Below are 24,182 nucleotides of genomic sequence, written 5' to 3'. Positions count from 1 at the left end.
CAGCGGCGCCAGAAAGGTTCCAATATGGTGACGGCCTGCATTTCCAGCTGACCCAGAAAGCTGACACAAAAACTGAAATACTGGCCAAACACTTGACTTTTTAACAAAACTGGCACAGCGAGACACATTTGTTATGTATACAGAGCATTTAGAGAGCCTGGTTATTTTGAGTACAGTTCCCCTTTAACTATAGCACCTGAGGCTTCCAAATCAATTTTCCTACCCCCAATACGCTTCTCTAAACATTTTCTTTCACTTTCTTATTCTGTTATGCTTCACATAATGAGGTTTCAGCTTGTTATCATGAGAGAAAGATATGATGTTTTTAATTTACTATCACAGCTCTGCTCATTAACATCTAGAACTGGTTCAAAGCCCATGATCTTTATACTTTAGCCTCTTATTACGAGTCAAGAAACTTGTGCTAATCACATATGCATAGTAATTAGCTATGAATAACTTCAAAATCCCCAGGCGGGCCATATTGTCTGATACAGCCTGGTGGAGTGTATTACACCTTTGATTGCTAAAAGCAATAACACCAGTCAATTGAGAAGACTTCTATGTTTCTGGGTGCCTATGGCATGCAGTCAGTTCATTTAATCTCATTAACTGTTTTTAATCTATGGCTTGATAATGTTAAAAAAACTCAATGATAATGGTCCTGCCAATTAGCACTTCTCAGCTCATCCTGTATAACACATGTCACTTTCCACCTGCTGTGATTGCAATCCACTGATCTTCCTCCTTCTCCTCTCCAGCTGAATCGTGCAATAGTTATCCACTCTAGGGGTGTTACAATGTGGTGCAGTTATATAGACAGTACATACAGTACAGTTCAAGTGTTTGGAAACAACAAATGATTTACAGAAAGAATAGGGGTGGGATTGTATTGCCTATTTTCCTCATTAGACCCCCTTACTTACCAGATATAGTGGTACCCCTGAAAAGATAATTGTCTTTAAAAATATGCGACATATTTTAATGAGCAAGACATCTCACAAGAGCAATGGCCCCCCGAAATGTTCTCCTTTTTCTAGGAAGGAAGTGCAACTTGGGGGGAGTTTGTTGCTGGATAACTTCTTCAGACTACTTGCTCAGTAAAAGGGTTAATTCTTTATTGGACAACAATAAAATCAATGAATACAACTGTGTACAAAACATTAACAGTAGCTCAAATGGTACTGCCTATATACAGCTGTACCTTCAAAGATCACATGACCTCAATATGGCATTCATTTTGGTCAGTATCTATGTCACCAACACACTAAGCACACAGGGTTTATTTTGACCAGAAAAGGTACAACTTCAAATAGTTTCTGAGATATGAGGGTGTGACAGTCTGCAGCGTTTCCAGAATGCTGAAAATATGGGGCTGCAGTTTATATAGATCCTGTGATTCACATGGATTTGCAAAGTCGCTTTTTTTTCACATTCCAAATCCTCAAGATATTTCATGAAAAAAGTATTCGTTTTGCATATTGTTTTCATGGATTCTTTTTGAAGTTGATTCTTTGATGTCAGTGAGTACACTGACTAGAAAATGGACCTACTTTCCAATAATCAAATCATTGCTCTCTTTTAAGTTAACTGCACTGTACTGTCTTCCCTTGTACAAGGTGCAAGCACCTTTTTCTAGTGAAAGGTGTACGTGGCAGAGATGGATTTTGCCCACTGATGATGGGAATAGGAATGTAGGTAGAGGTGGGAGCACAGCTAACAAGATTGAAGTTTTTGCAGGTATCAGGCTTTTAAAGACTGTCACCCACACCTGTGGTGGCTTTGACAGACTCACTGAGAGCAGAAACTGACCCACGACTGTCACCGCCACTGGAAGCAGGCCGATCCTTAGGATACAAATTGAACATTTGTGAAACTGCAACAGTGTTAAAATGTTGTAATAACTGTACTGTGTTTTAAAGAATTAAAACCAGCAGAAATACAAAATGATTGCGACGACTCTGCTGCCCCAGTCCATTTTGTTACGGCACGCCACTGGGTCGCGGTGACCAGAAATACCTGTGAAATTAGCTAAACTCTCATTAACTGAGAGCTACTGGTGCCTAAAGGCTTATAGCCTTGAGAGAAAAGGCAGAAGCGAGCATTTCATTAATTAAATTAGAAAAACTGTCTACAGTGTAAGTTCTTATCAGGAAGATTGCGACTTTAATTGGGATGATGTTTGTGAGACAAAAATACAGAGCCTTTTAGGTATTGCAAAAGAAAAAGCAAATCTTCTGACAGGATTATATTTGAAATTATTGAAAGTTTTGCTGTGTAGAAAACAGAAGTATTTATTACAGGGAAACTTTTAAGTTTAAAAGTGAGATAATTTAATACAAAGCTGTAACCTAGTTTATTAACTTGGGCACATGCATAAAGCTACAAGTTTTTTGTAAGTAGATTTACTGCAATGTACTGCTCTGCCCTGCTTGCCTGAGTAAAACAGTATTAGACATTCAAAGCTGGTTTGCTGGTCAGTTGCATCTCCTATCAAGACCCTTGCCTATGTATAAACTGTTATACAGTACTAACAAAAAGTACTGCAGGAGCAAGGCAACTGGACACTAACAGAAACAAAATAACTCTAGTTTAGAAACAGGTTTTAAATTAAACACAGAGCCTCTATAATAACAAACTCTATGAAAAGAGCCAATGTGTGTGAGTAAAGTTAAAATAAAAATAAGTGTTTTATTTGTATAAAGTTTTACTGAAATAAAAAATAAAAGTCTTGTTACAGGAAGACTGAAAAGGCAGAAAAAGAACATCTAGTTTAATTGGCTCAAGAATGTGTCCACAGTCACGTTTCTGATTTAGAAGAGAAGTAAGCTTGATGTGAAAGTAGTCTTTAAGCTAAACACAGGTACAATAATTCAAACAAAATATAAGTGTACATGTTTTATTATAACAGACGATTTGTTAAGTTTAAAAATAAGACAATATAGTGCAGACTGTATTCAATATACAGCAGATTTACTGAAGGAATATAATGAATTGGTAACCTCGCTTTTGTCTGCTGACAGCAAAGCGGTGCCAGGCGTGGCTAAGATGGGGAAAAATGACTCTTGGCAACTGAAGCAAGATTCCTGGGTCGTCAGCAGTTTAAAGTCAAGGTCTCTATAATAAATGATCTTTTCATATTAACTAACGAAAAGTACCTTTTGTTACTGAAGAAAGGAGTCAATGGTGTGATGTCCATTACTTCATTATATTATAGAAATGAATGAGAACTTGGCAGAAAGAAGGAAGAATGCATAACAGTGTGGGGCAGCTTATTGGATCCAGCCAGAATCTGACTTTACTGTAATACATTGAGGAAAGTGCTTACAGTAGAATTTCATATTAATTAAAACTAACCTTGGCAGGTAAACAGGGTGTCTGGAACCTGCTTGCACAGGTGGTTTTTAGAAGCAGAGAGCGAGGTCATGCTTGGTTCAAGAACTGAAAAGCAAACATGAGACTGTTACATTTAACCATGTTTTCTAATAGCCTGGATTTAAGTGAAAATAACTGGACCTGCAACTACAGACTTAGAAGTTTGTCATGAACTCTCTAAACAGTCCTTAGCCAGTATTATTTTGTTAAAACACATCTATACATGAAATAAAGCCAGCATATAGAAAATAATGTCTATTGATGTTAAGAGGGAAATATATTTTAAACCCAGGTTGGAATAATTAAACAGAGTAGGTATATATATATATATATATATATATATATATATATATATATATATATATATATATATATATATATATATACACACACATAGATATATAGATATAGATACAGTACTGTGCAAAAGTTTTAGGCAGGTGTGAAAAAATGCTGTAAAGTAAGAATGCTTTCAAAAATAGACATGTTAATAGATTATATTTATCGATTAACTAAATGCAAAGTGAGTGAACAGAAGAAAAATCTAAATCAAATCCATATTTGGTGTGACCACCCTTTGCCTTCAAAACAGCATCAATTCTTCTAGGTACACTTGCACAAAGTCAGGGATTTTGTAGGCATATAGTCAGGTGTATGATTAAACAATTATACCAAACAGGTGCTAATGATCATCAATTCAATATGTAGGTTGAAACACAATCATTAACTGAAACAGAAACAGCTGTGTAGGAGGAATAAAACTGGGTGAGGAACAGCCAAACTCAGCTAACAAGGTGAGGTTGCTGAAGACAGTTTACTGTCAAAAGTCATACACCATGGCAAGACTGAGCACAGCAACAAGACACAAGGTAGTTATAGTGCATCAGCAAGGTCTCTCCCAGGCAGAAATTTCAAGGCAGACAGGAGTTTCCAGATGTGCTGTCCAAGCTCTTTTGAAGAAGCACAAAGAAACGGGCAACGTTGAGGACCGTAGACGCAGTGGTCGGCCAAGGAAACTTACTGCAGCAGATGAAAGACACATCATGCTTACTTCCCTTCGCATTCGGAAGATGTCCAGCAGTGCCATCAGCTCAGAATTGGCAGAAAACAGTGGGACCCTGGTACACCCATCTACTGTCCGGAGAAGTCTGGTCAGAAGTGGCCTTCACGGAAGACTTGCGGCCAAAAAGCCATACCTCCGACGTAGAAACAAGGCCAAGCGACTCAACTATGCACGAAAACACAGGAACTGGGGTGCAGAAAAATGGCAGCAGGTGCTCTGGACTGATGAGTCAAAATTTGAAATATTTGGCTGTAGCAGAAGGCAGTTTGTTCGCCGAAGGGCTGGAGAGCGGTACACGAATGAGTGTCTGCAGGCAACAGTGAAGCATGGTGGAGGTTCCTTGCAAGTTTGGGGCTGCATTTCTGCAAATGGAGTTGGGGATTTGGTCAGAATTAATGGTCTCCTCAATGCTGAGAAGTACAGGCAGATACTTATCCATCATGCAATACTATCAGGGAGGCACCTGATTGGCCCCAAATTTATTCTGCAGCATGACAACGACCCCAAACATACAGCGAAAGTCATTAAGAACTATCTTCAGTGTAAAGAAGAACAAGGAGTCCTGGAAGTGATGGTATGGCCCCCACAGAGCCCTGATCTCAACATCATCGAGTCTGTCTGGGATTACATGAAGAGAGAGAAGCAACTGAGGCTGCCTAAATCCACAGAAGAACTGTGGTTAGTTCTCCAAGATGTTTGGGCCAACCTACCTGCCGAGTTCCTTCAAAAACTGTGTGCAAGTGTACCTAGAAGAATTGATGCTGTTTTGAAGGCAAAGGGTGGTCACACCAAATATTGATTTGATGTAGATTTTTCTTCTGTTCACTCACTTTGCATTTAATTAATTGATAAATATAAACTATTAACATGTCTATTTTTGAAAGCATTCTTACTTTACAGCATTTTTTCACACCTGCCTAAAACTTTTGCACAGTACTGTATATAGATAACATAACATCAGTTCAAAAGTTCACCTCACATGTTTTGGATAACTGGTACTTTTTTGAATATATTGTTCACTTAAAAGGAAGAGCTGTCAAGGCAGATTCATGTGTGGATTTAATTAAGACTTCTAACGTAGGAAGCAGAGCAAAAGTTCTATAAAAGCCAAGGTAAAACCCCACTCAAGTATCACTCGACTTGCTAACTACAAGTTGTGTGGTCCATGCTCTGAGGATCTCTGAAAAAGCTATTGCAGTGTATGCTTTATTTTTATCGTCTCAGTGCTTGAGAAGTTACAACACAATCAATAGTAATCATCTTGTCAAATATTTGAGAATGTATTTACCCAAAGAAAGATGTTTTTGCTGTTGTAAAACAAAAATCTCTCAGTACCAATACTGAGTACGTGAACAGCCTCTCTCTCTCTCTCTGTATATATATAACAGATGGGCTTCAGTGAGTTACAGGAAAATAATTCCATCTCGGGTTTCTGTGACATCACAAATTATGAGACCGAAGGTCAAGTAATTTATAAACTGTCACAGAAACCCGAGAAGGAATTGTTTTCCTGTAACCTTCTGAAGAGGCCCATCTATTATTTTGTAAAATACATGGATACCCTTGTGTTGGTTTTTTTTTAAACATAGTGTTTCAGTGCTGTACAGACGTACTGTGTCATTATCCATTAGTGCTTCAGCTTTATTTGGATGATTGCCCTTTACCTTGTTTTAATTTCCCATTCCTCTCCAGTTTTTCTGAGATACAAATGTACCAGCTGGGTCAAAGTTCAAGTATATTTTCCTCTAGAGGAATTATCACTTTTTGACGTCACTACTGTGGTATTATGCTTTTTTTTTCAAATGGCTCAGGATGCAAATATAGCCTAAATAATTAATAATATTGATCCTGTCAGCCACCTTTAATTAAAGTCAGACCGGATGAAATTGTGTACTGCTGGTTTTATAATAACATTCCTTTCAGAATAAATGCGTTCACACTTCAAAATAATGCCCATAGTGTTATGACAGGAGAAATGATTTATTTATCAGGAAATGAAAGTGAAACTCAATTTTAACTCCAGATATACTATGTGTGTCAGCAAACTCCAGAGTGAATTACTTTCACACCACCCTTGGGCCTGCCTTGCGTGTTTATGATATAATGTTCTGTTTCTGTTCCAATTGGATTTTATGTCCTCTCTCTCTCTCTCTCTCTCTCTCTCTCTCTCTCTCTCTCTCTCTCTCTCTCTCTCTCTCTCTCTCTCTCTCTCTCTCTCTCTCTCTCTCTCTCTCTCTCTCTTCTCTCTCTCTCTCTCTCTCTCTCTCTCTCTTCTCTCTCTCTCTCTCTCTCTCTCTCTCTCTCTCTCTCTCTCTCTCTCTCTCTCTCTCTCTAAACTACCTGAAATAGAAGCATATTCAAAAGCTGTCTCAAATTGTTGTTACTTAGTAAATACATGTGTACTTACACCACGCATTCTTGCACCATCAGCATTCCATAAACTAAAGTATATGTGAAAAATGAAAATAATGACTACTGAGACAGCCTGGGGCTATAAAAAATAAATACTTTCTTAAACCTCTCTAAAGGCAGTCCTTCAGGAAGTGTTCAATAAAAGGATGGGACAGAACGAAACACAAAATACAACACTCGAAAACAACCTGCTGTTATAGCTGCGACTAAAGCTGCTCTTACCACCACTCTTGGTTTTTGTTCTTGTTAAGCACACAAGATTTTCCACCTGAAGGAGCAAAACTGTGCTCAAAAAAGGGAAATGCCAAGTCTTGTAACTGTGAACCTGGAGCCCTGTGTGCTCACTCTAACCATCCTCCCTAACCTGAGTGAACCTGGTGTTTCATGACCTTAGCTTAGAAACAGGTCTCACTGCATTCTTCAAATACTATCCTGGCCCCAATATCAGAGGTGAAAAAGAAAACATGAACGCAACTGAAGAGATTCCCAAGGTCAGAACGCTGAAGGGGTCACTCATGAACTCAGCAGTCCTTCTTGCTTGTTGCCATGCAAACAGCAGTCTCGCAACCTCATCCATCTGCCCACCCTTAAATTCCATGTTTCTAAAAACAGAAGAACAGTCCTTTGGGAGTAAAGGGAGGCTGACGCCAGGTACATTTTTATATATATAGTCAGGATGAACTGGCACCCCATAGGCACACACACACACACACACACACACACACACACACACACATACACATGTAATGGAGATCTTTTTCAGCTATTGTAAATGACTAAGAAACCAAATCATGCCATAAACTTTATGTCATCTTGAATTATGTAAACAGATTAATGCACTGAAGTCAAGTAATACAGCAACCCACAATGCACTATCAACTGGTTTCACACACCCCAATTTGCAAATATCCTGATCTTATCCAAGGTGAGACAGTCCGGGGTTTTTACGGACGTAAGGTAGTCCAAGATTTGTGCTGGCCAGCATTTCTTTTGTAGCTTGCATCTTGATTTAGCACCCCGGCTTATCCAATGATCACCATGGTTCACTCATTTACTGTCTCACCTATTAACAAGTCCACTCAAGATCATAATCATTAACCTAATTCAATATTAATCTTACAACCAAAGCATCGCAGGCAACACAGTGCCATCAACAACTATGACGACAACGATGACAATCTTGGACTTACATAGCGCTTTTCACAGCCAACACAATCCTGAAATAAAAATGACAAGGCCAACTCGAGAAAAAAGCCATTTAAAAAAGCAAGCCTTTAGTCGACATTTTAAAAAGCCCAAATATACTGGCTGTTATCTCAACAGCCAGTTGGGGCCACAAGGCTGCTTACTGTTTCAAACCCTACAGCTCCTCAAAGATAAAAGAGCATTGTTTCCCTTGGAAGGAAATGGAGACAGCTAAGTTAACTTGTAGAAATCTATTGGGCTATTGGCAGCAGTAGGATTATTTATTACTGATCCCCAATCCTTCAAAAATAAGAAGACAAGAACAGCATTCACAGCTGAGGAGACACAGACTCCCACTTCAAGAAACAGGAACGCAACCCAATGAGCTCAAACTCCCTCACAATGCAGAGCACTTAAGTGTCCTGTTTTGACACAATGTCTATTGTGATGAAGTCAACTGATGCCTGTGGGCATCTTGGGGCAAATACAAGAACGTTAACATTTAGTGTTCGTGATTCAAGCCTGTGTTGAAACCAGATTTATTATTATTTGTAAGTTCACATCAAAAGGATACAGTTACTATCCTGATTTTTATCTTTTTATAGTCCATCGCAGTCTTTTTTTTTTTTTCTTTTACCCCGGTTTTCACCCCAATTTAGCATGCCCAATTATTATAGTCCATCGCAGTCAATGAAATTAGATTCCCCCCCAAACCATTTGATATCACTCTTCGCCCTTATAAGATTGCAGCCTCAGGGTAAACAAAACAAAAATATTTTTAAAATACAAACTTCAGGACTGAAGTCTAAAAGTGTATCAATCAGAGACTCGAATCCATGTAGAAAACCTCAGATGATGGAAAAAGTCAATAAGATCACCCATTACTTTAACACAACTGTCTACTGACACCATTGGTGACTGTTTGACTATGGCCACAGGTCAACTGCAAAACGCTTGGTTGATTGGGCAAAATTTAGAAAATGTAAACAAAATTCTAAAAAATTAAAAAATAATAATAATAGTTAATGCCGTCAAATTACATGTCACATGGCTCAAAAAGACCCAATTTTAGCTACTGGCACATAGGCTATTTGTATTTTCTTTTATTTAACTCCCTTGCAATTTAATTAACTTAAAAATGTAGTTGCAAACTGGCCATGACACACCTTTTTCCATCAGAACCATACACAGGAGCTATGCACTTATTTAATTCTACCAACAGCTGTCTATCTTTACTACTCAATAAACTAGATTTATATTTACTATGTTATTTTATTTTATTTTATAGTAATTACTGTAACTGGTATTTGATCAAAATCCACATAGAGGAAGTTAGCAGAAAACACAAAACACATCCCCATAACAAAAACACCATCATGACAAGGTTATACAATGAATGGAATACCAGGGTACTCTTTCAATTGTATTAATAGAGCATTGTTGTAGATTTGAATTTAAAGGTGTGCAAGAATGGAAAGTAGCTGGCTTACATTAAAACACAAATGGAGAAAGGCAATATGTTCAAGTTTGGCTGAAGCTATTTTCTGAAGGCCATGGAAATTCCATGTTATACACCATGTTACCAAGAATGAGAACGTTGTACTGAAAAAAATCTATCCTTGTAATCCTCATGAACATACTCGGGTACATGCAAAAAATGATATTCCTATAATGTTCCTTCGCCATGACGCTTCCTGGACAACATCTTCCTTTACAGTAATATTATAATAATAATAATAATAATAATAATAATAATAATAATAAATCTATTTTATATAGCGCCTTTCATGTTCAAACATCACAAAGCACTGTACAATTCAGTAAAAGAGACAGCAGAAAAAAACATTTTCTGACACAAGCCTCGCAGCTATGATTATACACTATAATAAAGCCTAAACAATCCAGAAGTATATCCTGTCCAAAGTGTGTGTGCAGCTCCACCCACATTCCTCACAAAGGGATGTACTGGATGAGATGGAATAAAAAGCTGTTGTGCGGAACAGCATGAATCAGATGATAATGAGGTCACTTTCGACTGCTGGCATCCAGAAAGTCTTTTGCTTCATTTATTTTTGCTGCCAAGTAGGGAGATCCGCCTAAAAAGTATAAGAGAAATAATATTAACCAAACTGGGTTTTAATAAACCTAGGAGCTTTTACAGGTCAAGGTGGCAACTACAATAATGAAATACATTGTACATCTAATTAACACATTACTTTAGCATTTCTAGAAATAAATTATATTACATACAGTATATAAAATCCAAGATTATATACACACACACATTTACATATACCGTCACAGACAGTATTGGTACCCTACACTTAATAAAAGATAATTCAAGAAAACATCTTCAATACAAGCATTTAGTGAACATCAGCCACTTATTAATATGACAAAGACCACATTTCTGGTAGTTTAACAAACACTTCATTAAAAAAAACAAAAAGCAATTTCAAATAGGCCTATTTGTTCATGCCAAAAGTACTGGCACATTTACATTAAAAGTCTGTGAAAATGTAATAGAACTAATTTTAAAATACATTCATTGATTGAAAACCATTACACAGTAACTAAGCTGTATTATAAAGTCAGACAGAAAATGATGTAATTAATTCCAACATCTGTAGAAGACGAACGTTCTGGAAACACAACAGGAGTTGGATTCACATTTGAGAAAAGCACTCGTAGCAAACTACAACAAAGAAAATGATAACAGAACAGCATTAAACAAATATGGAATACCAAAATTCACAGGACAAATTCAACTGAAACGCTTGAAAGAAGTGGACCTCCAAAGAAAATTACAGGTACAGCAGGTAGGAGAATCATTCGAGCAGCTAAACAAAAAAAAATCCAAGATTAACAACCAAAGAAAAATACTTAGAAACATCAGGCATAATAGTGCGCGCAAGAACACTTATTACACATGCAGGGAAGACATGCTGCATGAATAGAAGGGTCCCTTTCAGTGAGGGGTGCATTTGTTTGTCACCTTTGGAATCAGAGCTGAGAGTTTGGAAAACAACATCTGCTAGCTTCGTATGAGCTACCTGCGCAAACAGCTTTGACGCATTACAAAACACATTAATGATTCCCCACCCGCTGACTGGCACACAGGCAAGATGAAATACTGCCAATGACAGCCAAGCCAAGCACAGCAACAGGAACGCTATGCTTTTCCAACTGCAAGCATCCCCCTTGTTCCCATTTCACGTATGGAATGCTCCAGACGATTATAAAAGACGTTACGCTACACTCTGTGGCATACTCAGTTGAGTGGAAAAAAACTGTTGCAGGGAATCTAGGAAAGAGTGATTTGCTGCGTTATGCAGTCATCTGGTGTGGCTCATAATTTAGTTCCAGTTGATTAGTTTGTGGAAGACTCCCCTTGAGTAATAACCATCTGCCTGCCATCAGGCGCAGTAGCAACAGCATATGAGGCTCACAAGCTCGTGGAGACATTCCCCTCCCCATGTCCAACCGGGCGAGTACATAGATATTTACAAAGCTTCATCAGCCTTCTTCTGGGAAGAAGCCGACAACTGAGGTTGTTGGGAACCACGCAATCATAAGTTACATACACGACAGGAAGGCAAATATGTATCAAAGTGTATAAATGTCCTTGCATGACTAATTGGAATTGAAAAAAAAAAAAAAAAACACACATCAACAAGTGCTGAGCAAACACTGGTATCAACTGCTTTGTTTCCACAGTGCAGCAGGAGAAGCAAGTGGAAATATTTTACCAGGCTGATTATATGTTATTGTAAGCAGCTAGCAGTACCCTTTGCACTAGTTTGTGTTAATTAATGGCATGCCTCCTGACAGCAGCTTGTCAAAGTAAAGCGTCACGCAATGCTGCATGGTGGCCAAAACTGACCCAATTGTTGTCTGGACCCTCCAGGGAGTGTTCAAACCGATTCTGGACAGAAACACACGGACACCCCAAAAGAAGGGTGTGCTGCTTTTGTGTGATTGCTTTCATGTTATGCTTCCCAGGACTCCTTTGCAGCTCTGTGTTTATATACAGAGTGCTATTTAAAGAGGGAGGTTACAGTACTAGGAGAATGCAGTTGTGTTGTACAGTACTGGCTGATACAAATCTGAAGGCAGTCATTTCTCAAACACTCTGGTATCATTGAAAAAACAGAATAAAAACCACCAAGATTAAAGAGAGCACAGTACTAATGGGGAATCAAATGTTGTTTTAAATGTGTATCTTTAAGACATTAAAAAAGAATATTCATTAAAAAAAAGAAAACATTAACCCTGATAAATTTAAAAAAATGGTATTGAAAACAGTTGTATAGCTGGTGAATAGAAAGTGGAATTTGACAGTGCGTTTCACATTCTCTGCAAGCGGAGTTTCCTCTAGGGTGGGTCACACAGGAGAACTAGATAACATACAGACAGGAAAATAAACAGCAGCTCCTGGGGTAGAGGTAGCCTTTATTAATGTTCCACCTGTGAGCGACAGGCAGGGAGTGAATGTGTGTACCGCAGTGAGATGAAAGCAAAGCGACTGCAGGCAAGCAGGCTACCTCAGGGAGATGAGGGTATAACACTCTCTACCTAGAAGATATCGTCAAGGACACATTTAAATACTTTGCACTGAGACAGAAAAAAATACCTGCATCATTATAAACAAATTGTATATGTTTGAATTGCTTGCTTTTTACTAGAAATAAAATGTAGTTTTAAGTGCATGCCATCCTGTTTATATAAAAAAAAAAATTAAAAAAAGCTCAGAGGAACTCCATGTCATTACTTCTCTGTGGATACATAGAGGGATTCAGTCCTGTTACTCCAAAACCTTCATGAACCTTTAACATACAGTAATACACACATGTAGAGCTGTGCACACTTCACCACACATTTCCCATTCCTCTACTGTATGTTTAAAGTGGTGGGTAGTTTAATGGTTAACACAAACTAGTACAAGAAACTGGTAAACAAAGTAGAGAATTCTAGTCCCCTAAGCTAAAGGGACTCAGGCTTGGTTTATACAGTAGGGTTAAACTCTCTCAATTACAAATGAACACTGCTCCACCTGAATCAATTAACAGTAACTGTATTGTGAACAAGCAAAAAATCTATCAAATAAACAATGAAATAAAACCAATTAACAAACAAACAGCTTGCACAAAAAGAAGTCAGCGCTGCCGAAGAGAGCATCCACCACGCTTCTCTGCCCCAGATTTCCCCATCCTCTGCATTTTATTTATACATTCCTCCTCTACAAAACAAGCATCCTACTCACAGCACACCACTTCAAGAACGTGACACCACCCACGAGGGCTGTGCTACACACCTGACAAAGCATCTCAACAGTATGCACAGCAGTAGCCTTTTTTGTAGAAGACTGAATGAAACAACCCTATTACATAGTGTCCCTTTCTTTATAAATGCTGACAAATCGGATTACCTGTGACTGCTCAGCCCACCACCCTACAGCAGGCAGCCCCATGAACCTATCCCCCATGAACCTCTCCCCCATGAACCTCTCCCCCCTGAACCTATCCCCCATGAACCTATCCCCCCATGAACCTATCCCCCCATGAACCTATCCCCCCATGAACCTATCCCCCCATGAACCTATCCCCCCTGAACCTCTCCCCCCTGAACCTCTCCCCCATGAACCTATCCCCCCATGAACCTCTCCCCCCTGAACCTATCCCCCATGAACCTATCCCCCCATGAACCTCTCCCCCCATGAACCTCTCCCCCCTGAACCTCTCCCCCCTGAACCTCTCCCCCCTGAACCTCTCCCCCCTGAACCTCTCCCCCATGAACCTATCCCCCCATGAACCTCTCCCCCCATGAACCTCTCCCCCCTGAACCTCTCCCCCCTGAACCTCTCCCCCCTGAACCTCTCCCCCCATGAACCTCTCCCCCATGAACCTCTCCCCCATGAACCTCTCCCCCATGAACCTCTCCCCCCATGAATCTATCCCCCCATGAACCTCTCCCCCCTGAACCTCTCCCCCCTGAACCTCTCCCCCCTGAACCTCTCCCCCTGAACCTCTCCCCCCTGAACCTCTCCCCCATGAACCTCTCCCCCATGAACCTCTCCCCCCATGAACCTCTCCCCCCATGAACCTCTCCCCCCTGAACCTCTCCCCCCTGAACCTCTCCCCCTGAACCTCTCCCCCATGAACCTCTCCCCCCATGAACCTCTCCCCCTGAACCTCTCCCCCATGAACCTCTCCCCCATGAACCTCTCCCCCCATGAACCTCTCCCCCCTGAACCTCTCCCCCCTGAACCTCTCCCCCCTGAACCTCTCCCCCATGAACCTCTCCCCCATGAACCTCTCCCCCTGAACCTCTCCCCCCTGAACCTCTCCCCCCTGAACCTCTCCCCCATGAACCTCTCCCCCATGAACCTCTCCCCCATGAACCTCTCCCCCCATGAACCTCTCCCCCCATGAACCTCTCCCCCCGCCCCGCCCCGCCCCGTGTTCATGAAGCAGCTCTACCATGGGCCATGCTGTTAAAAATAACAATCCAAATCCGTTTTCTTTAGTGGGCGTGTCATTCTGAACACGGCAGCATCATACTCACCTTTATCAGGATGGTTTAAAATCATGATCCTTCTGTGGGCCTCTCTTATCTTTACCTTGTTAGATGTTGGGCTGCAATGAAAAATTAAAAAGACAGACTGAGGTTTTGGAGGGAAAAGTCTCCATCTAGTGGTGACACTCTGCTAAAGCTTCAACTGAGAAATTAAATGTAAAGGAGGATGGTGTGCAGGCCTGGATTCAATCAAATTGGTTTCCTTAAAGTTTATCTTGCCTAGTAATTATAATGTAGATTTATTTATTTATTTATTTAAACACTGTTTGTTCTGTATTTTGAGAATATTTTCCATGGTCTTCCTACCAACAAAACACATATAAGAACATTTAAACTCAAATAAAGCAATAGTGGCTGCTAATGGGACAAGATAATTATGCTGGTAAGATTATTTTATTATTTTTCCTTTTTGTAATTTAACTGAAAATGTTCCAATATTCATGGTTTAATATTTTCTGGTTCAATGCGATTACATTCTCTTGGGAGAGTTTTTTAACAGACATGAAACTGGCTGAAGCCCCTTTTGTCATTAAGCTGAACAGTCTCAGCCTAGAGGTGTGTGTTGCCAGAAATGTAGTATAAAGACCACTCACTGGTCAAGTCTTAAGCTGAGGGAACACGAAGACACTTTGTGGCTTGGAACTTGGCTTCAAGAGACTAGGATTTCAGGCCACTGCATGGCACACCAGGGGAGAATTGGGGTTTGATACAGCAAAGTTGTCTCAAACAAAGTCTCCTGGAACCAGGTTTCAAGCCACTGTTCCTGAAAAAGTGTGTCTTCCTGTTCCATCTGCTTTAGTATCCGTACATCAAAGTCTTTATAGTCTGTTTAGTTTTTCTAGCAGCTCATATCATGCTAGAACATTTTATTAAAGTTTTTTTTTTTTTTTTTAATATAAACAACTGATAGGGGGCAGGCAGAGTGTAAAACATCACTCTCCAACATTAAACAAAACTAACCAGTTCATTTTCGTTTAACAAAACAATACAACGCACTTGACACAGCTCTAGGGACTACAAAGTAGAAACAACAACATGCATAATGTGTAATTAAATATTTAAAAAAAATAAAACACTTATAATTTGCGATTGGTATGGGAAAAACTCGCAAAAAAGGCAAATGTGTCACAGACTTCTGAGTCTAAACTAGTAAATTTCAGATTATTTATTTGAAAGATCAAGTGGTCATTGCTCCAGATCAAGGCCAGATCAAGGCCATTTCAAGGATGTTTGAGGTTTTGTGTTTTATCAGTCACTTCGTGGTTTGTAAATCAGGACACGGGCCAAAGGATACAGAGAGAAGTACGACGTCTGATTAGATAGGACTGCAAGATTAACGAGGACACCAGCAGACACACATTTTTCTGTAATGGTTTCTTCTTGTTTGCAAGGACCTGCATGATATGAATTCACACGACCACACAAGACACCCGGCATTTCAAATTTCTTAATGAACATTATGACACAACGGAAACTCTTTGAATCAATGCTAACAGAATTGCAGATAAAGAGATGAAGCCCGGCTATATCCAACAACCCAGCATATGTGTGCTCTCTTTCATACCTTACACCTAGAATAAGGCTGGCTTCTCGTTTGGTCATTTTCGTTTCAAATCCTCCTTTATAGTAAACTGAAAAACCCTGTAAAAAAAAAAAAAAAAAAAAAAAACACAGAATACATTATTTGTGAATTTACCTGAAAGGTACACCTACCTTTTTATTTTATTCCTAGAGTAAAACAGGAAATCAGAAGTTTATTTTTGGTACGTAAGCGGACACACCAGAGAGGTTATTTAGTTATACCATGCATAATTCGTGCAGGCAGGCTCAAGGTCATGATCTCATTCTTCTTTCTTCAGAGGGGTTACATGGAGGTTGCACATCCATGTACTGACCAAGCCTACTTGTTCTCAACTCCCAATATCAGAACCCCCAAAGTGCATAAAAGACAAACAGCTTGTATGGGGTGTTGCTTTACCTCTAAGGTAAGGTGGCGACATGTCTCTCTCCCTTCAAGGCCACACAACATTGTCCCACAAGTGTGATCTTTTTATCTTTACCAGTGGTTTGGCATAATACTACAAATCCTGTTTTTCTTGATTTCAATCCCACATTATTATTACATTTATAACAACAAGATGTATTACTATTTGCTGTTTTTGTAATGCATGTTTAAAAAAGAAATGCACAGGTATTCCAACTATTTAATACTCAGTGGTTAACTCTTTCAACACTGCATAAGAACATAAAGTTTGCAAACGAGAGGAAGCCATTCGGCCCATCTTGCTCGTTCGGTTGTTAATAGCTTACTGATCCCAGAATTTCATCAAGCAGCTTCTTGAAGGATCAAAGGGTGTCAGCTTCAACAACATTACTGGGGAGTTGGTTACAGACTCTCACAATTCTCTGTGTAAAAAAGTGCCTCCTATTTTCTGTTCTGAATGTCCCTTTATCTAATCTCCATTTGTGACCCCTGGTACTTATTTTTTTTCTTTTTTCAGGTCGAAAAAGTCCCCTGGGTCGACATTGTCGATGCATTTTAGCATTTTAGAATTTTGAAAGCTTGAACCTGATCGTCGCTTAGTCTTCTTTGTTCAAGACTGAATAGATTCTTTGAGCCTGTCTGCATATGACATGCCTTTTAAAACCGGAATAATTCTGGTCGCTCTTCTTTGCACTCTTTCTAGAGCAGCAATATCCTTTTTGTAGCGAGGTGACCAGAACGGAACACAATATTCTAGATGAGGTCTTACTAATGCATTATAAAGTTTTAACATTACTTCCCTTGATTTAAATTCCACACTTTTCACTATCTATCCGAGCACCTTGTTGGCCTATTTTATAGCTTCCCCACATTGTCTAGATGAAGACATTTCTGAGTCAACAAAAAATTCCTAGGTCTTTTTAATAGATTCCTTCTTCAATTTCAGTATCTCCCATATGATATTTATAATGCACATTTTTATTGCCCGCGTGCATTACCTTTTCTCTATTAAATGTAATTTGCCATGTGTCTGCCCAGTTCTGAATGCTGTCTAGATCATTTTGGATGACCTTTGCTGCTGCAACGGTGTTTGCCACTCCTATTTTTGTGTCGTCTGCAAATTTAACAAGTTTGCTTAATATACCAGAATCTAAGTCATTAATGTAAATTAGGAATAGCAGAGAACCTAATACTGATCCCTGTGGTACTCCACTGGTTACCTTGCTCCATTTTGAGGTTTCTCCTCTAATCAGTACTCTGTTTTCTATATGTTAACCACTCCCTGATCCATGTGCATACATTTCCTTTAATCCCTACTGCACACTAATCAGACCTGCACACAGGTACAGAAATGCAGGCCACAGACAGAACATAATACACTAATATGTATACAGTATCTATGCCCAGAAGACTATCCCAGGCTTCTACTCCCCGAAAGTTAAACACAAGAACCACCACGGAGGTTGTTGAATAACACATTTAGAGGTTTGACTTTAATTTCTGAAATTTCCATGGCAATCAACATTCCTTTTAAAACCGTTCACCAGCATCTGTGTTCTTGTTACGAGTATAGCAGCTCATTCTAGGAATCACGCATTCATGTGAGTAATGTTATTACTGTCTGCTGTTTTTAATAGAGAAAACGACACTCCACTCTTGTAAGATTGCATGTAGCGTGCTGGAGAATACTGCCGCCCAAAGGAATGAATCACTAATCCAGTGCTCTCTCATGAGCCTTCTGGATATGGGGAGAAGATGCCTCACAGAGCATGCTAATTGGCGAGTCAGAGACAGTTTTTCTATAGGAAATTAGTAGAAAACATGTAATTGGGAAACGTTGCAACGGCATAAAAACAAGCTGCATGCAAACAGTAGCTTGGAGAAAAACCACAAACGTGAAGCACGGGCACCTGGGCTGGAAGGTTGTGAGCTCAATCCATGACACAGTCTACATTCAGTTTTAAATTAACAAAATCTGGACCAGCTTAGATGGTACTTATTTATTTTAACTATACAAATACACCAGCAGGTGTCAGCAGTAGAAGGTTATAGAAACTAGGCATGCAAAAAAAAAAACCACACATCTGGTCAGCACAACAATAGGGTAAGAAACAGGCGTCCTAGCATTATTAGTCTTCAGTGAATTATTCTAACTGTGTTTGTGTTTCTAAGAGAAAAAAATGCATCTGTTGCGATCCAGACCTCAACATTGAGATGCTAGGTATGGAATTCAAAAGGGTGTGTCTATTGTATATTTATGAAGCTATCCTAAGCTAAAGTTGTATTCAATTGTGTTCAATGTCATAAAAACTAGGTAAACTGCTATTGTGACATCCGACTGCAAATGTGACATACAACTCAGAGAAGTCTGAGAGCTTCTTTATCTAAGAGTGTAGAAATTACAGAGGTTTCAAAAGTGATTACGAGTAAGTAAGGGCCATTACAGAACACACACCTTGTTGAATATTTCCACCACAAATTTCCCAGAAGGCATTGTACACCTGGAAAACAGATGTCTCCGTCTTGCTTAAAAAGCTTGAAGGGATAACATGCAGCTGTCACTTCCGCTTTCATACCCTGTAATTCATACACATGAAAGAGGAAGACACTTACTGACATTGGCATTTTCTTGGCTGTTTCTGCAATTACTTGTCCTAAAGGTTTCCACAACTGGAATGCGTATCTGCCTAAAAAAATAAAACATATAAAAAGATAAATCATTTAAAAAAATGTTGGTAGAGTTGCAGTTTGGTGTTTAAAATCAAAGACAAAAGCAAACCCTTCCTAGAATGCATTGTGGTGCTGGCAGCTTTAATGATCAGTTCAAACAGACTCAGCTGCCCTCTTCTAAAAACCTTACACTTCAGCTACTCGAAACACTCAGCCCAAGAATGCAACACAGGTATATGCTGGATTCGAGGCTTTCAATGAACACCAGGTAATGTGTGTGGCTCTGCTGGTAGCACTCTATATCAAAATACCAATCCAATGCAAACACAAATAATGTGTACATCACTAATAATATCTGTGGGGGGAAGGGGGGGGGGGAGAGTGAGCTGACCTAAGTGTGCTGCTGCCTGTCCACCCCAAGGTAGTGATCTGTCAGTGATGGGCTTTCATCTGTACTGTGTTTGCATTGTCCTAATGATCGGTTATCATGCAACATCTGTTCTTATTACCCCCCTCTGGGGATTTTTAGTTGAAGCACCTGCACCTTCACCACTCTAGAGCTTTACATCCCAAGAACCACTTACACAATGACGTTTGTATGTAAACAGAGATTCTTGTATGACTGTACACACAAAAGTCACACATTTTTACTAAACGTGTATAGTAACTGTCCATACACTTAATTCACCAATCCCTGTGGCTTTCACCTCTGGTAGTCTCACGTCAACAGTGATGAGAATAACCAACCCATATTGTAAAACCTGGCACAATTGGTAGCATGAAGGCCAAATCTAAATGACAGGGGATTTTCAGGTCAGGACTGAAGTGCACTCTGAGCCATGAGATGAATCGATGCCATGTAAAATAGAGCCCTTTGTTGTACCAATGTGTGACAAGGTTCTGAAAACCAACATCTACAGATCATGCAAGTATCTGTAAACCAGTCAAGAGGGCCCTAGTTTAAATATTTGAACGACTGCCTTTTTATACCCACTTCCTCTAGTTCTCTCAACAGACACACAAGGCATTCTATGGCAAATCCAACACTTTTTTGGCCGCCCCAATGATAAGGCACGATCAGCGAACACAGTGACTTAACGTTATTATTATTATTACATACCTGTTAACCTTTGAAAATACAAAATCGGGACTGTAGAGCAGTGGCAGCGGCGGGGGGAGGGGGGGAGGCTGCTGCGTGGCTAAGTACTGTATGTGCACTTGCCTCAAGCACTGAATGCATGCCTGCCACAGGGCTATAAGCCCTGCTACGTACAGACTGGGATTGCAGTAACCACACACTGGCCTGGTTTTTGCAGACATTAAAAGATTTGCTGACATAAGGGGGGTTTTGCTTGTGTATTAGTTGACCCCCCCCCACCCCCCCAACTTCAGGAATGTGTTTTGGAGTTAAATTTCTCGACTTCTACTCGAGCAAATAAAAAATGAAAATGAATTATACGCATCACATTAGTGGCCAGGTTGTATGCGCTGCGATTGTTTTTTGCCCACACCACACAATAGCAGCGTGAAACATAATGTACCTGCGAATGCCGCGGCTGCAACACCAAGTCCAACAGCCATTAACGTTCCACCCTGTAAAAGAACAGAACACATCAGTCAGCTAAAACTCACAGTACATGAAGAAAACATTTCGGACAGCTTTTCATCAGAGCTCGTTTTCAGCTGGTACAAAGGTGGACACACCAAATTTCTTTCAAGGGTCATTCCATGACAAATCCCCCAACACCACCCCCCTCCGAGTAACACCAAAAATGCACACTTTCATTCTGTTTGGGGGAAGGCATGAAAGGTTTGAGAGGGTTCAACCTTTATCAACGTGTTACTCAGAAACTATTTGCGTCTATTAGAGTCTTGTGATATGTGTCATTTTATTGAAAACTGCATGAGGATTCCAAAATTATTATATAAATGTTCTAACATTTGCAAAACAAACTAGTTACCCCTAAACAAAGTCTTTTTGACCTTTGACCTTGGGGTGTAATCCCAAAAATAAAATAAAAATCCATGGAAAGCTCTGCTTTTCATATACGAAGTTACAGGAAGGTAATACTTTTTTCTGTGCTGTGAAAACAAATAAGCCTCCCCAAGTCAAAGAAATCTGAATAGTCAGGTGTCACATTCTGTATATAGATGGAGCAAAAGTCATACCTGTCAGTGGAACTATGATTACAGGTGGAGGAGGGGGTGTTAAATTCAACATTTCTGGATGATTTGTTACAGAATGATGCTTGCTTTGATTTATTTGTATCTACTTAGATAGGTTCCAGAAGGTTCTAGATTTCACACTATTGAGTGTTGATAGTGACGAATGACACTGTATTATTCTAGAACAAGTGTTCCAGATATATGTCAGCACATAACTGTGTCATGTTTGTTAATACATGTTAAAACTGCAAATGTGTTGTGACTGTTTTAAACTAAAGCACTAAATAGCGACCTTCTCTAACATTATTTTTTTTCGCTAGCAGGTGCTGCCTGACTCACCTGTTTATACCGGATGCTCAAAACTTGTACTGTTCAGCACATACCCATACCAATGTTAGATGCTGGAATGAAAGGTAATGACTACAGAGGCAGGGAGCAGAAGCTCAAACCTGCATGCTCATGATCCGGGGTTCAATTCCCATCTTTCCCTGCGTGACCTTGGGACCAAAGTTATGTCAAGACAGGATGTTTCATCATCTGACCTTAATTACTGTGTTCCCTTGGTAACCGGCAAAAGCCGAGCACGGATTTGCAATGAGTTACATCATCACAGCACCTAACCAAAAAACAGTAGCACATTTGTGGATGAAGACGAGAACTGCTTGTTTCTTTATTTCCACAGCCCCACACATTCAACGAGTGATTTCACAACAGTACGCTGAAACCACACTGTGGTAACGCTGGAATAAAGTATACACTATTTTATAGATACAGTATAATAATACTTTGTATGTGTTATTGTAATCGTGACAAGTATAATAACAAAAGAAATCAATAACCGTTTCTCAAGAAACATCCACGTTGTAAACTACATTATGCAGCCCTATTTCGCTCTTCTTGGACTCTCATACTAGATACGATCATTTTTCTTCTTCTCAATGTCATGTTTTACTTACTAGTCTCTTGTCAACATCCGTGTCACTTCTGCTCGTTGTTTTCGTTGCATATTCAGCATATCTGAGCGAGTCAGTCTCCGTCATTACACCAGCGTTTCTACCGCTCGCCATGCCTGTAAACTCACAGTGTCTGTGAAGGACAGTTTTAACAACTACAGTACATCTACTCGGACAAACTTGTGGAAAGCTAAATGCACAAACGCGTTTTTCGTTTTCGTTTACCAAGACTTACTGACTCAGCGGATATGATTGTTGCCAAAAGAATTTTGTTTTCAGGCAACACAAAGTAAAATTAAAAAAAAAAAAAATCGTATAAACCTTAACATAAACATGGTTAACAATAGAATAGCAATCCATGCTTATTTGACAGTTATTTTCCTTGCTTATGCAACTTTTCATTGAATCAAAGCATCTGAACAAATGAGTTCTATAATTTCCTGTCAATTTAAGGTAACGCTGTATATTGCCCATGCAATTACAGGTGCTAACAGGAGTAATACTCATAGGCTTAGGGTTACAGTTATTTTTAGAAGACAGAAACACGTTTAAAAAAATAAGGGCAGCAGTAGTTTTGCACTGTAAATTTAGCTTTGAGTAATTATCTGTCCTATAGTCTGCAATGTGGAAACGGTTCTTGGCTTTTCATTCAACAGCACAATTGTAAACATTATTTATAACTGAGAAAGGAACACAAATAAAAGAATCACATGTTTTGCATTGAAAGCTTTTTATTTGCCCGTTTTTGACCCATCTTTTTGTTCATTCTAGATGTGTTTATTAAACTCGAGTATGCAAGCGCAGTCAGTCAGCCCCGGGACCCGCCCTGGGACCCAGTCAGCCCCGGGACGCAGTCAGCCCCGGGACCCACCCTCCCAAATGAAATAGCTGACTATCTGATACCCGTTTTGCATTATTATAACTCTGGGGGAGAGGTGTTTGCCGTGAATACACTGCACGCTCCCATTCTCAATTTTCAGAGACCAATAGAAAACATGCGATGGTTCTACTGTTGTGCCAGTAATGTGTAATTTTACAGATTGACTTGCACTTACTGTACTGTATCACGACTAACCATGGTTTTGACTATGCGTTATTATACATATATGTCATTTGCCATGCCTCTCTTTACTGGCATCTTTTCACTGTGTTTTTACTATGCTTTACACTTTGGCATGCTTTTTTGGTGTATAACTTAACAGTGAATTATTATAAGGGTACAGTAATCTTCTCAGGCTTTTTAGCAAATAGGTTTACTTTACAACTTATAATTAACTTGGCTGAACATAACTTTTATGATGGAAAGATAATCACGTTTCAAAGACATGTTTAAAATATTTACATCAATACAAGACTGTAGTATGGTTATATTAGTAGAACAAACACCTTTATTTAAATTATTTATTAGATTATTTATTTTGACTTCTCTGGTTAAGAAGGCTTCAGAGAAGAATGTAACTTGAGAGCCGTGCTGTTGAAACTATATTTAATACATTTTAAAATGCCAACATGGTCATGGCTACTGATCAAGTTGAGCACACAGACAGGTAAACTGATGAGGAGTTAACAACAAACCATAATGTATTTACTATAAAGCACTGACTACAGTCTGCAAGGTTAATAATATGCGTGTTGCGGAATACAAAATGCAGAACAAGTTTGTTGGCGTGGGCTGGTAATCTTGTTGTACTGTTCTTCGGAATGCTCAATACATGTTGCACGGATGAAGGTCAATGTCTGACCGAAACATCTGCACTTTGCATTTTTTGCACAGTATGCTCATCGTGTTCTAGCATGT

The 24,182-nt window shown here is 39.5% G+C and overlaps 1 protein-coding gene across 1 annotated transcript; it reads right to left on the bottom strand.

The window, feature by feature from the left end:
• Nucleotides 1-9,118: 9,118 nt before the first annotated feature.
• Nucleotides 9,119-22,544, bottom strand: LOC117405178 (dnaJ homolog subfamily C member 15). The gene is made up of 6 exons (XM_034008022.3): nucleotides 22,388-22,544; nucleotides 20,807-20,858; nucleotides 19,209-19,282; nucleotides 16,176-16,252; nucleotides 14,600-14,670; nucleotides 9,119-10,131 (listed from the first exon to the last, which is right to left on the bottom strand). Exons 1-6 carry the CDS (start codon nucleotides 22,496-22,498, stop codon nucleotides 10,061-10,063), a joined length of 456 nt encoding a protein of 151 aa, XP_033863913.2. The 5' UTR covers nucleotides 22,499-22,544; the 3' UTR covers nucleotides 9,119-10,060.
• Nucleotides 22,545-24,182: the final 1,638 nt, after the last annotated feature.

The sequence above is a fragment of the Acipenser ruthenus genome, chromosome 9, assembly GCF_902713425.1.
Source record: "Acipenser ruthenus chromosome 9, fAciRut3.2 maternal haplotype, whole genome shotgun sequence".
Lineage (NCBI taxonomy): Eukaryota > Metazoa > Chordata > Actinopteri > Acipenseriformes > Acipenseridae > Acipenser > Acipenser ruthenus.
This window is presented reverse-complemented; position numbering and strand designations above follow the sequence as displayed.